The sequence below is a fragment of the Panicum virgatum genome, chromosome 5K, assembly GCF_016808335.1.
Source record: "Panicum virgatum strain AP13 chromosome 5K, P.virgatum_v5, whole genome shotgun sequence".
Taxonomy (NCBI): Eukaryota; Viridiplantae; Streptophyta; class Magnoliopsida; order Poales; family Poaceae; genus Panicum; species Panicum virgatum.
The window spans coordinates 43,134,225-43,148,581 of NC_053140.1; the positions used below are offsets into that span (position 1 = coordinate 43,134,225).

At 42.9% G+C, this 14,357-nt stretch overlaps 1 protein-coding gene and 1 long non-coding RNA gene across 4 annotated transcripts; one reads left to right on the top strand and one right to left on the bottom strand.

The window, feature by feature from the left end:
• Positions 1-4,041: 4,041 nt before the first annotated feature.
• On the bottom strand, positions 4,042-7,822 carry LOC120710113 (splicing factor U2af small subunit B-like). 3 transcript variants are annotated; one of them, XM_039995782.1, is made up of 3 exons: positions 7,589-7,809; positions 5,540-6,037; positions 4,042-5,255 (listed from the first exon to the last, which is right to left on the bottom strand). In XM_039995782.1, the coding sequence occupies exon 3, from the start codon at positions 5,223-5,225 to the stop codon at positions 4,335-4,337; it is 891 nt and encodes a 296-aa protein (XP_039851716.1). In that variant the 5' UTR covers positions 5,226-5,255; positions 5,540-6,037; positions 7,589-7,809; the 3' UTR covers positions 4,042-4,334. The 3 variants fall into 3 exon arrangements, with proteins under 3 accessions (XP_039851716.1, XP_039851714.1, XP_039851715.1); XM_039995780.1 differs by lacking the exon at positions 5,540-6,037 and having other exon boundaries at positions 7,589-7,822; XM_039995781.1 differs by having other exon boundaries at positions 4,042-6,037.
• Positions 5,325-7,283, top strand: LOC120710114. Its single transcript, XR_005689832.1, has 2 exons — positions 5,325-5,466; positions 5,557-7,283. It is a non-coding gene; the product is annotated as an uncharacterized LOC120710114 (long non-coding RNA).
• Positions 7,823-14,357: the final 6,535 nt, after the last annotated feature.

Genomic DNA, 14,357 nt, shown 5'->3' on the forward strand with positions numbered 1-14,357 from the left:
ACACATTTACCACCCTTTGTAGTAACAGTCCAACATCAAGAATAGTAGTAGAAGAGAAGGGCACACAATGACATGATAAGTAGTCCTATTTCTCCAACAAAAGAGTTGGTAGTTTTAGGTTGACATTCATCCATGCCCATGTGATTAGTGGCCACCTATCATTATTGGTTTATTGTATTACGTTGTCCCACCCCTCTATTTAATAAGGTTGAACTAACACGGCTGCACCCTTTGATGTCGGTTCTCAAATGATACTTAAGGATGATACTGACAATTTTGAATGGATGTCATGGAATATTGTAAATGCTTCAATGAAAAAGATGTGCATGGTTTCATAAACATCCACATTTCAATCGAAAGGTGCCCTATGTCACTGATAAATAGTAAGATCTGGGTGTCCAGGTTGTAGCAGATGAAGTGGCAATAGCATTGAAGTGTTCGCTCTAGTAGCAAGTCTGGCTAAAAGAACTCCATGGAGTGTAGATGTCAATGTGTGTTTTCCTTAATAAAGTGGAATATCGAACCATTTAATTAGTCCAACTTGTGAACACCCGGCTGGTGAGCATTGAACTTGAACCTGCGAGCACGTGGTCGATAGCCTCTCAACTAGAGACTGCCGCCAACCAAGTTAGTGGCATATTGCTCGGTTCTTCGTAAAGCCAGCATAAGAGCACTCCAAGAATTTTTTTTAAATTTTACTCTCTAAATTATTATTTGGAGAGCCTTCTGCATAAAGATTGCTCTCTATATATTTTCACTCTCCAATAATTTTTCTATATCTTGAGTACACTCTAAAAAGTTATTTCTGTTATCTATCTTTGGCTAGCCAGAAATGAGGAATGAAGGATGAGTATATTTGGATAACCACTTAGAGAAGTTGTTGGAAGATATTTTTCTATCAAAATATCTATTTCTAGCAATAAAAAAAGATATAGAGAGTCTCTTGCTCTTGATATAACTTATCATCCTTTTTCTCAGTGTTTATCATTAACAATTTGATTTCTCTGTAGTTAACTACTATTATTTTAATCTAACGTGATACATAACTAAATCATACTCTGCCTATTAGATAGACCAATACCTCATCATATATCTAATGACACTAAGAGCACCTTCGGTAGATTGCTTATCTCTCATAACTTATATAATTTCTCTCTCCATCACCAATAATATCTTTTACATTTTTAATAGCAAATGTTGTAGTAGATTACTCAAAGTATAGGATGGAGGGAGGAACCTCCTATATTTGAGCAAGAGGGAGGTGTGTTTCGGCGATTGCCAAAAAAAATTTATATTGACGATAAAATTGATAGTCTGTTGGAGTACCTTCCATTACCAAAAGAAATATTGGAGAGAGGGATAAATAATCTGCTGCAGATACTCTAAGAACGACCCAATTTCATTAGAATTCAATTTAATTTTACAGCAAAAGACATTACCAATGGATGTTGTGCCTCTTTTTTCTGGCATGGTACAGAAAGAGCGTCCAAAAAGTATGGGAAAATTCTCACGGTGGCCCTGAAACAAACGACCTCCTGGTATTGGAAAATTCAAACTCCCTTCTTTAATTTTGTTTTTATCTTATATCCCTTTCATGATCCCTACTGTTATCTCTCTAGTTGAACAACAATTAAGTGGTTGTGAAAAGACAAAAATATCCTTAGCACAAATATAGGTATCGAGATATCATAGAACATATATTTAACATGGACTCCCTCCGTTCCAAATTATAAGTCATTCTAAGTATTTTGGAGAGTCAAACCATCTCAAAGTTTGACCAAAATTATAGAGAGAAATATAAAGATTTATGACATCAAATACCGTCGGGGGGTAGCCGGGTAGGGAGGGGGTACTTTGGTCCAAAAATGATTACTTCTCACGCGAAACCAAAAACTCTAACGGATGTAACATCAGGGCCAAAGAAGAAATGAAAGATAAAAATAGAGCTAAAAAAGGGAAGTGTGAAATTTCAAGATAATAGAAGGCAGTGCTATTTCTTTAAGAGCCATGCAAGGGCCTTGTTTGGTTAGAGGTGAAATTTTTTTTATAAAGGTATTAAATGAAGTCTAATTACAAAATAATCTTCACAATTATGGTACTGTAGTATGTGCTGTAGCTAATAAGATCTTTAACCGCATGATTAGAAGATGATTAGGGACGGTTACTGTAACATCATTGTAGCCAATCATGATGGAACTTGACTCATTAGATTCGTCTAAAAAAATTATATCCATCCGTGAAAAAGTTTCGCAAATAAAATTCGTTTAGTACTCCATGCGTACATTCATTTTTTTATAAAAAAAAATCAAAGTACTAACCAAACATGGCCAAGAAATTTAACAAAACTATCACCCGTCAGCTCCGAGGCTCAGCTCAGCGCCTGTGCCGGTGCCGCGGTGCCTCGGCACACATGCCGCCCTGTGCCCCTGCCTGCCCGTCTCGCGCCGTCGCGCGACAGGAAAAGAGCGAGAGCAGCCGCTACCGGCACTCGGCAAACCTGCCTCTGCCGCCGTGGGCGCGGGCGACTCACGGAGTCACGGTTCGCCCAACGCTGGAGCAGCCAGGTCCAGCTCTTGGTGGAAGTCACATGGCCTCCGTTACTGCACATCGCTTTTAGAGAAATGCCATGGTGGCGTACTGGCGTCAAAAAGAAGAAACAAAAACAAATTACCCCGTGCATCATCATTAAAAGAACCAAATTGCATGGTACTGATAACCATGTGCTGGCCTGGGCCGAAGAATCCTGCCAAACCATCTGAAATCGACTTCAGACCATACTCGGATCTGAAATTTGGTGCTACGCCAATTCAAACAGAAAAAAAGAGCCCTGACGAAATGTTTATTGCCGTTGAAAAAAATCAGCAATTTTTGTTTTTCATAAGATAATATTTCCTCCGTTCTAAATTATATATTGTTGAAAAAAGTCTACATCACCCCCTCATCTATTGGGGGTGGACTACCCCAAACTATGAAACGGTCTATATCATCCCCTGAACTTTCCAAAACCGGTCAAATTACTCCTAAAGCAGTTTTAAAAAATCATAGTAAATCACAGAAAAAAATCATAAAATATAAAATTCAATTGTGTTAGACTCCAAATGAGTAGATCTACACAGTGAACATATAATATGGTATGCTTTAGTATATCTTTTTGCTGTAGCTCTAGATCTATACTTTTCTTCATAGCTGTAAAAAAATGTACTAAAATATACCATATTATATGTCCACAGTGTAGATATACTCATTTGCAGTCCAACTCAATCGAATTTTTCATTTTATGATTTTTCTGTGATTTACTATGATTTTTCAAAACTGCTTTAGGTGATAATTTGATCGGTTTTGAAAGTTCAGAGAGTAATATAGACCATTTCATAGGTTGGGGGGAAATGTATTCCACCCCCATAGGTTGGGGGGTGATATAAACTTTTTCCGATATTGTTTGGGGAGTAAAAATTTGAATATAGATGAAAGCGGTGGTTTTGGTCTAAAGCGCCACGGGTGATAAATCTGACACGACAAATTTGAGGCAATCTTGTTCGGCTGATTGTGGCTGATGCTGATTTAGTGTGAGAGAAAAGTAATTTTGGCGGATAGCACGAGTTGGTTGCTAGCAGAACTGAGTGACACTAAGCTAGTAAAGATTATTCTAGGTCCGGGGAGTATATTCCGAATTTAGGCCAGACCGCACCGCCGCAGGAATCTTCTCTTCCGATTCTTGATTTGATTCCTGACCACCACAGAAGCCTGTGCCGCCGTAACCTCTAACGGTCAGAGTCAGACACCCAGACGGTCAGACCTCAGAAATGGCGTAACAAACGGAAATGGGAGCATTCGAAGATTTCGAAAAGTACCCTTGCTGGACAGTCCGCACCAGTGGCCAATTGGCCATACCGGCAAAGCACAGGAGAAACGTGGCCAATTGGCCATACCGGCAAAGCACAGGAGAAACGAAAACAAAGGTTATGCCAGTGCACACCAGCAATAACAAGCAGAGCTCGACTAAAACATACACAGGCTCAGGCACCAACCATCACAGTAGCATTATCATACGTCATGATACGAAAGTTGCATTGTAGAATTGTGTGAAACGCACAAGCGCCAAACAACAATGTTTTTTGCAACACACAAATGGCAGTTTCCGAGTCTTAATGGGCAAAATAAATTAGAATCCTTGCCCTACACTTCGCATCATCAAACTAACACAATTCTGACAACATAGCAATCTCCCACAGGCCACACAGGCACACACAGCATAGAACGGCACTACCAGTAAACATTTCGACAACTTAATGTCTGCCTTGCCTGCCTTGAAGGGCACTAGGCACTAGCAATGCTCACCCTTGTTTTTCCTCCCTCTCACGGTTCCACTGCTCAATCTTAGCCCTGCGCTCCTCACTGCTCTCCCTGACAGGGCTTCTTGCACGCCTGGGAGGGGGGCTGCCATCATGCCTGCGCCTCCCTCCATCATCGTACCTTTCAGACCTGCTGCCTCCACCCCTGCGCCCACCGCCGCCACCATGGTAGTCATCACGGCCACGACCACCGCCACCATGGTAGTCATCACGGCCACGGCCACCGCCGCCACGGTAATCATCTCGGTCACGACGCTCCCTCCTGTGATGTGGGCTAGGGCTGCGGCTCCTTCCCCTGTTTGGTCTCCTGTAATGCCCAAAGAGCTTTTTCCTCAGATCCCTACCAATCTTCTTCACATGCATAAAATTGCAATATCCGCCACGATTGCAGCTGTTCTCCTCATACTGTCTGCAGGTTGCTTCACGAAAGTCAGTAACCGGGGAGAAGTCAACAACAATTGGGCGACCAGAGTAAAAGCGGCCTTGAAGGGCTGTATGAGCTGCAGCTGCCTGATCTTCCTCCCTGAATTGGACATAGACATTGCCTATCATGTGATCAGCAAGGTTGTCGCATACATTGAGGTTCTCAATCTCACCAAATTTGCTCAGTTCTTCAAAGATATCCTCATAAAAATCTTCAAAATGCTCCTGCATCTTGCGAGGATCAATTGGCTGGCCTTGAGCATCAACCCCAGGGGTGATCATGTCAGGGCGTTGATACATGTTAACCAGCACAAGAGTCGGTGATATGGTTGGCCTGTTATGGAGACGGGAGCAACGATCACCATGACGGCAAGCCCCAATCTTGAAGTAAAATGGGCAATTGACTCTGTCTTTCTCTGTACCAAATATCGAAGCCAAGTGCTCCGCCATGATTCAGAATAGGTCCAACTGATTAGAAGCCTGCAGAGAATATGTTAACAGATCATTAACCCTCTAAATGCAGCGGATTGCTCCCTGATACATGAAAGCCCCCCAAACTTTAATTGGTCTTTGCAGTATTGATGGACAATGTAATAACACAAGATATCAGTGACATCAACACAAGATATGCTTCAAGTGATGTTGTCACCACACATGTGAAGATGACAAAAGAGAAAATATCATCAGCAAAGTAAGTTCAACTATGTCCATGAACTGTATTTAGTTTACAATATTACCAACACATTAGCATCAAGCATATTTACCCATTCATTTTGAACAGAGGTTAACTGCCCAAAAAAGGAGCAGCTACTCAGACCTGCAGTCCCAAGACATAACAGGTCTGGAGTTCTTGCAAAATAACACTAATCCCAACCGCTTCCTATGGCCTAATCTGCACACTAACTCAAATTGTTAATAACAGAATAAAATGAGCATAAATTGTAAACGACATGGGAGAATTTAACATTTCTCCTACTGCAAAGGATAAATGAATATCTGCATTCTGTTACTTAGCCTAAACTCTGCACACCGTACAAATAGTTAACACCAAAGGTACAACCCCTGCAACAGCAAAAGGAAGATATACTGATAGTGTCCCCCACTAAAGTGTTTACTGTCCCTGTCCCTGCAGCTGCAAAGAGACCAACAAGGCAAAAACAGAAAGCAACTTTTCGCCTTGCACAAGAGCACCTCCTTCTCAGGTAGGCCTTGTTATATCCGTCGGGCAAAGAATTTTATTTCAGCCAATTTAAAAACCTAATCTGCACACCATTTAAGATCATTAAAATCTAATCAAGTAAAACAACCAGGAAAATAAATAAAGTATATTACTGTCAAGAATAGTGATGTAAAAAGAAAAACAGCACTTCCAAAAATATACTCCTTCAGTTTTTAAATATGTGATGTTTACGACAAGCTGATTACTTTAGAATAAACTAATTAGCTTGTCCTAAACATTATATACTGAAAAAGGAGGAAGTATATAATATAATTAAACTGAGGCATATTTTTTCTATACAAAAAATCTAGATGCATATGACTTGGAATCCTGTGTGCTAAAACAGTTTCTAAAGCACACAATGCACTAGGTGGGTGGTGCCTAGCACCTTATCGCCAATTACACAGATCAAAAAGTGTTAGCATCATATCTATAACAGGCAGTCAGCCATAAAAGAACTGCTGCTTGCAAGATGCTGTCACAGTTTTAAAACAAGCTAGGTGGTTGCTTCAACAATACTAATATAAGTTTTATAGCCAACAAAAAAAAGGAGCATTGGTTTTCTGAAAACAACGAAACACTCCAGACCACATGGTCAACAATATTCACATCAAATTTAATTTTTCATGTCACTGATTAGGATGGTTTCCCAATCGAAATATGGTGCAAGAGACTTGTGCGCGCAAGACGCAAATCAGTTTGGTGAGAACTAGCTATAACCTAAAAGATGAACAGAAACAGGCACACTTAACTGCCAAGGGACATTACACCTTAGCTTTAATTTACAGCGAAACAGAAGATCACTGGTAGAACTCCCCACTCAACAACACAAAACTAACAGTGGTAGCTAAAGCAATACAATTTTCCCTATTGCCGGCTGCTACTGGAAACCGTACGAGGGAATCCTAGTCCAGCATTACGCTGGCGTCGACATTGGTGACACCTTTGGGTGCCATTCTCTCCGTGGAGTAGGCGGAGGTTTTTCGATTGACAAGTAATAGATAATTGAGACATCAAGTTTCTAAGCAAACGGGGAGATGTGATGGATTTCTTCTACATAAGACACTGCAAGATTGAAGCTTGAACGAAAGAGAAGGTTGAAGCTTAGTATTCTAGCTTTTTTTCTTTGTTTTAGAGCTTTCTTTCTTGTATTTGTGAAACCGCTCATTTTGATGTTTAGAGTCTAAGAACTCTTGTAACCATTGGCTATATATATCTATGTTGTCCATGTTGTGGATATAGAGGCCGGATTAATACATTATCTAAAAGAAAGTTACGACTTAGCTTCACCTGCACGGACTGTCCAACACACTAACAGGGCGCCCATGTCATGAACCATGTTAGTTCCCAAATCAAGCAGCAGGTCGACAGGGCTAGTCACAACGGCAGCAAGAAAAGCGGCTAGGTTTAGCTCAACCCTGAGTTTCGCGGGGTAAAATAAACCTAACTTACTGCTGCACGCAGCAATCAAACTCGCAACGAACTGGAATTCCCGTCCCGAAATTAAGTGTTCGGATTTGAGGCGGCACAACAAATAAAAGAGTCTTGCACAACATAACGGGCAATTCGTCCAAACAAACTAGGGTTTGCTTACCAGCGAGAGAGAGGAAATTTCGAGTCCAGATGGATCCCGTTCCACGACAGTGCGGGGGAGATGAGAATGGCGGCGGCGGAAGGAGGATGAGAGACGTGGTTGCGGGTGCAGACTGCCCAGGATGGAATTCTAGACCGAGGCGCGTTCGGATGCGCCGCGCCGCCGCGGTCAGGGGAGGGAGAGCCTGGGGGCCAGGGAACAGAGCAGGTCCGTCGGGCTAGGGACGGAAAATGACTTTTTTTATAGCAATGATTATTTCGACGTCGCAGTGGGTTTTACTTTTTTTTTTAGCAAAACGGAGGTGTTAGTTCAAAAAAAAATTTAATTTTCTTTCAAAAAAATAAAATTTGATTTTCTTACAAAAAGAACAAAATTTCCTCTGAAGAGGACCAAAATATTGACCTTCCATGATCATTGGTCATGGTTGTCAGTCTTTATGATTTTGCATGTGATTACCTCTAAATAGTTAAATGTGTTTATCACATCACTTTCTGTTTTCATTTAGGCCCCTTGATGACCCAGAGAGGCTGAGATACCTTTTTGGTGATGAAATGTATGATGAGATTGAGGAAAAGCTAGTCACTGCTCGCGACCTGATCTTCAACACGTAAGTACTACTGATGAAGTACGAATCTTCATTTGCTTTGAGTCATGTTTTCTCTTCCTTTGGGTTTAGTATTGGCGGTACTTAATATCCAATTGGGCTGGGCGTCTTGAAATATCTATTGTGGTTGATGGTAGAATAAAATAATGATATCCATAATATAGGGTTGCATAAGCAGTGGTGGAGCCAGCAAAAAATTTTTTGGGGGTGGGGGTGGTGTAACTGTCGGTCAAAACCCACCGGTGAATAGCGACAGACAACACGAAGAGCTGGGAGGTTGCCAGGACGCTGGCTGGCACCGGTCCCTCGGTCAACGGCTCAGATCCTGGCACACGTCGACGCTTCCGGAGATGCAGGGCTTGCCACCTGACCTATACCCGACCAGAAATGTGCGAACGTGCTTTCGATGATTTGCCTGCATGCACAAACACATGTAAACATTAGTCCGAGCAGTGGTCGGCTCCCCGGGACGACTTTTGCATCGGCTTTAAAAAGCCGACCGAGTCCCGGTGTCAGATCAGATCTGCATATCCGGATATTAATAGATAAAGCAAATAACTGCAAAAACTGCTTCAATTAGATCTAGCTAATCCAATCCACGACGGTAAAAACTTCACTGCTAGATCGGAACATCCTACACGTAGTTAGGCCTAACGAGCGTAATAGATAACCAAACCTTAACCAGAATAGAGGCCTAAGAATAAGCGAAAGTTGATTCCCGGATCAATCCCTATTAAGATCAAGGCAAAGCATCTAATACGTCGCCGGATCGTCTAACTCATTTGCAAGACCTAACCTAGCAGATATTAAGCCGATTCTTCAGTATAAGAACAAACCATAACAGATTAGATCTACTAGATAGAAAAGAAGCAGGGTGTTATCTCTACGCGACTAACTCTATGCAACGAGAATTAGTGTAACATTAATACATGATCACGCAGAGATAACATGATATTCGTAGATGATAAACAACAAGAGCATGATAATTCTACTAAAGGTCATGCTACGAACATCAGCATAACTAGCACTACTCGCCATAAAAAACGCTTCAGTACGAGTAATACCAAGGTAAAATCAAGAACAATGCTGCCCTGATCGCAAGAAGTGATCAGGGCAGCATGGCGCTTACCTGGTTGAAACCCTAGAATCAGGGGTGGCGGTGCGCCGAGAATTGTTTTTGCGAGACGTGATGACGTTCTTCTTTTTCATTAAATGAATAGGTACATATTTATAGTTTAGATGACTTGACCCGTAAGGCAAACTCTAACTAACAAAAGGAAACAAAATATAATATCTAAATAACTAACTAAATCTAGACTCCTGCCTTCCGTCAATCTAGATCTTCATGAAGCTTCCAGATATCAGCCGAAACAATCGTGGCAGATCTTATTATTTCGGCAATCCCCGTCGACTCCGAACATATCTTGACGTGATTCCAGCAGCATCGGGAACCCCTGCTGTGGGCTCGGGCGAGGCAGACCTCCCACGCAGACGTCGGCTGGGATCGGCCGATGGCCGCATGTAGCACGTCGGAGGTGTCAACGAGTGCAGCCTCTTCCTGCAATCCAGCTTCGTGAATAGACTGGGCTTCAACATGGATTAGGCCCATGACCCCATCTCAGCTTGACCCTTGAGTGCCCAATTATCATTGTATTTGGCCAAATTTATGATATAAGCCTGGCTAAGTGGACTCCTTTACCGTGGGTTTCTTCTGACATTTGGCCTACCAATCCTGGTCAAAATTCTGGCGACAACAGTAACACCCCAGTGTTAATCGCGATGCTAATCATGTGCTTGACCCGCTAATCATGGACTTAAGCTCATCATTAGCGCTAATCAAGTTGCATAGTATACTCAACTTTAGTTGTGTTCGACCGCATTTTTTTCTGCATGATCCGAGTTTCAAATCAACTTTCGCCCAAAATAAAAGTTGTAGATCTTCTCTTTCTCTATAACTTCTATTTTGACCAAATTTTATGTTTCCATATGAAAATTTGAGTTTTGGATGGTCAAACTAGCATCAAATTTAGTCAAACGTGTTCACTGTTCATCTCATGTGCTCCACTATGTTGCCCGACGCCCATACCGCGACCGACCGCCGACGACGCCACGCGTCGGCCGTCATGGCAAACCTCGGCGTCCGAACGAGCTCGTCCTTATCCTTCCCCGATGCCCCGTCCCCTTCCTCCTTCCCTTCCTCTCCTTCTTCCAGCTCGGGTCGAGCTCGTCGAGCAGAGCTGTGCCGCCGCTAGCCGCGCTGGCTGTTGCTCACCGCCCCGCCCGATTTCCCCACGCCGCAAACTACCTAGCCTCGCCCCGCACCTATCCCGCCCCTCCACGAGCTCGATTGAGCCGCTCCCCGGCCAGAATCGAGCCCGCCATTGAAGCCCCACGCCGAGCTCCGCCCCTCATGCCGACGACCCCTCTCCGGCCATCCTCCACCCGATTCGAGCCCGTGGTGAGCTTCCCCGCGAGCCCCTCATTCTTCCCGACTCTTTCCCCCTCCGAATCCCACGCCGCCGCCGTCGGAGCGCCACCGTGGCCGCTCGGCCTCCGCCACCCGCCCTCTGCGGAGTGCCCCTGCGCGGGCCCGCAAGCCGCTGCCGCGCGCCCCGAGGCCGCCGGGCTCCCCTGGCCACGGGCCAGCCCCGCCCGCCGCCGGTCGGCCTCGCCGCCGGCGGGGGAAGCCGCGCCGCCGTCGCACCAGCCATGGCTGGCCATGCGCGCACGAACAGGGTAGCTGGGCTGGGCTCCCTCCCACTGACGGGTGGGGCCCAGTCGTCAGCCCCTGGTTTAGGGTTTTTTTATTTGCTTAAATGGCTGAAAGCTTTCTAAATTCGTAGAAAAATGTAGAAAAATGCTAAAAATGCAAACTAAATTTTGTTGAGTTTCTTGAATCAAGATTTTCAGAGGAAAAATACTCATGCTTATGAAATGATACGTTTAGACCATGCTAAATTTTAGTGTATGTGTAAGCTAGTTTAATTTGTTCCTGCTGTTTTGGTGCTCTAAAAATTATGAAAAATTGGTAGTAGCTTACTCTTTGCACGTGTAGTCCACTGAATTTTTTTTTCAAGTGCATAACCTATGTGCATGTTTGTGGATCTATTATTGTTTGATTTCTATCCTAGGGCTAAAATAAATCTTTTCGGTCACCGACAAATGTTGGTAAATTTTTGTTGCCTGGCTTATCAGTAGCTTCTCATGTTGGAAAAATTATGTGACATGTTTTATCTATATCATAATGTTTTGGTAAATTCTTGTTGCTAGATCATATCTGCAAGTTAGGTTTTTGTTTTGTTTTGTTCCTAGCTATGCTCTTTCCTTTCATGGTTGTTGCTAGTTAATTCCTTCATGCATGTGAGCTCCTGTTTAAGTCATTTTAAACTTATAGGACCAGGTTGATGGTTGTTGTAGGTACCTTGCCTAGGATTGCTTGATAGTAATTGCTTTTAGGTCCATAATTAAATCCATGTTGCTTTAGGGTTGTGTTTAATCCTCCGAAGCAAGTTTAGTAGCTGTTGTTTGGAGGAAACACTTCAGGCTAAAACAAGTTGAACTTCTAAATCACACCTAAGCACTCAAATCGTTCAGTTGTTACTTTCTTTGTGGTGTCTGCTCAAACGATGCCTGTCAGTGTTATCGGTTCTTTTTATTGCATTGCTTTGAAATGCATCGCATCGTGAGCACTCATGCATCGCTCTGTGTTCTAACTATTGCATGTCATTTTTTCATACGTGTAGACGCCACGAATGAAGCCGTCTATGAGCTAGTTGCTGAGCCGGTCCAGGAGCCGCAAGCATAAGAGCAGCATGAGGACGCAGTTGAGCACACTTCTGAAGAAGTCGCTAACTCCGCTGACCTGAAAGGCAAGCCCCGGAGCATAACCCTAATTTCAATATTCAATGTTTATTTAAATATTGGTGCATTTATGTTCTAGGAGTTGTATGAAACCCTAGTTTGCATGTTCTCCCTAGGTACCGGTGAGTCTATACTAGTGTACAGGTGTCGTTAGAAATGCTTTGCTAAGTAGAATCTCGGTAGAAGTCGAGTGATTTCTGTCACTCGCGAGATTTAAAATCTTGTTTCTTATGGCAAGTGGCATGGAAATGAAGTATTGAGTAATGAGAAATAGAGACCGGGCGGAGATGAGTTAGTTCTGATATGAAAAGGGATGGAAAGTAGCCTCCGCTTATGTCGATTGAGGACCGTACCGTTGTTGGCAGTGTTGATCAAGTTTGAACATTACTAACCACATGCCGGAAGTAGGAGGTAGTCGAAACCGGTAAGCTAATTACCTAATTTGCAACGATACTTTGAATCTCGACCTGCTACTCTAGGAGTGGTATGATGGCGGGTGTTGGATTGTGTGTCGCCTCCGGGATCTCTGGGAGTTCGCTGTGAGGGGCCCTTCACCCGGATTTTGGCAGGCGTGATTCAGACGTCGGGGTGATGAGGGGAACGGTTGACGTGTGTGACCCGACGGGGTTTACGCGTGTCGTGTGAGTTAGGTCCACCTTGCAAGGTTAAATCGGATCGATTCACCATCTCTCTCGGTTAAGAGAATCTTGGTCACTTTGTCACATCGTAGTAAAGATTTGAGATGAGAGTGGAGTAATGAGCATATGAGTTGTGGTAGTGGTTTTCTGAAAAGATAAGGTGATCAACCATGTGGGCTTAGTTGTTTAGGAAAATCTAGTTGTTACTTATTAAACTAAGCGGGGCTAAAACTTTGAAAGTAAGGACGCAGTATTAGTAGCCCTTTTCGGCAATATAAACCTCCAGAGCCAAAAAGCTTGCATGTCTAGATAACGGGCTAAGTATACCCGAGTCGGGTAAGCCTTGCTGAGTATTAGTATACTCAGGGCTGTTGTTGTAACTCTTTTGAGCAGGTTGTGTTCCCGCTGACTTCGAGGAGGTCTGTGCGTCCTAGATTGGACAACCGCTTCCTCCTGGGTGGACCGTCGAGTGGGCCACGTCTTCTCCGTGAAGTTCGGGCAGGTTGGCGTCACATCGGTGGGCAGGATGTGGAGCTCACCGAGTATCGTCGTTCGTAGTTACCATATTGTATTGCGAACTCTGTTTTAAAGTTTATGCTGCGTTGAACTCTGTCATTTGTATTCAAAATCTTTATTTAAAATCAGTGTTGTAAATTAATTTGAGATTCTCTGTATGCTTGTATCGCCTGTGCTCGTCTTCGTGCGAGTCTTCCAGTGCAAATGTGATCCCGGAGTATAGTAGTTTAATTGGGAATTACCCGACGGACTGCCAGATTACACCGTTTTAAGTGTGTGATAACTTGATTATCCATTAAGATGATAGTTAGCGCACTTAAGCCTGTTTAATTTGGGCGGGTCTGCTATAGGGGGGACCAGGGAAGGCGAGCCGATAGGCATGGCCGCGAGCTTTAGGTTGAATCGAAGAATCAGGTTGAAAGTCCATTGACACGTATCTTGCAGTTCCCAAGCCTTGAATCCAAATTCTAAATTTGAAAAATGATAGAAAATAATTTTCTGCCAATGTAAATGCATTTATAACCTCCCGCACCAGGATTTGAAATTAGAATCTCTCGCTCCATGTGTAGCTCCCTTGTCACCTCAGCTACACCATGTATGTGTCATGGTATGAGATGATATTCTTTTATCTTGCAATACCTTTTAATTCCTATTTGGTGACCTAAATGACCTCGAACAAAAATCTTGTGAACTATAATCTAGATCCCATCAAAATTTACAACTTTCATATAGGTCATTTCTTCATCCGAGCAAGTTTGAATTTGAAAATATTAAAAATTCAAATGGATCTGAAACCTATAACACATATTTGGGCACCGAAACAGTCACAAATGAAAATCTTGTTAGCAACAAAGTTATAGATCTCGTCGAGCTCTACAACTTTGATTTTTATGCAAAAGTTATGATTTTTACAAAGTATCAGTTCATGTTGATTTATACAAATGGGCCAAAATTTGTCCGTCTATGTAAATTGATTTATAGAGACAGACTAAATATGTCTGCTTCTTTAAATGCGGTTGTTTTTACAAAGGCGGGGATGGCAGGCACAACACAATTCTGGCACAGTTTCCGGTTCTGCTACAATGTTTTAATGGTTTTGTCGATCCACTACATTATGTTCAATAATCCTTTGTTACTATCATAAATTTCG

Excerpts from the sequence above, each read along its gene's own strand:
- LOC120710113 (XM_039995780.1), bottom strand. The coding sequence starts at position 5,225 with ATGGCGGAGCACTTGGCTTCGATATTTGGTACAGAGAAAGACAGAGTC.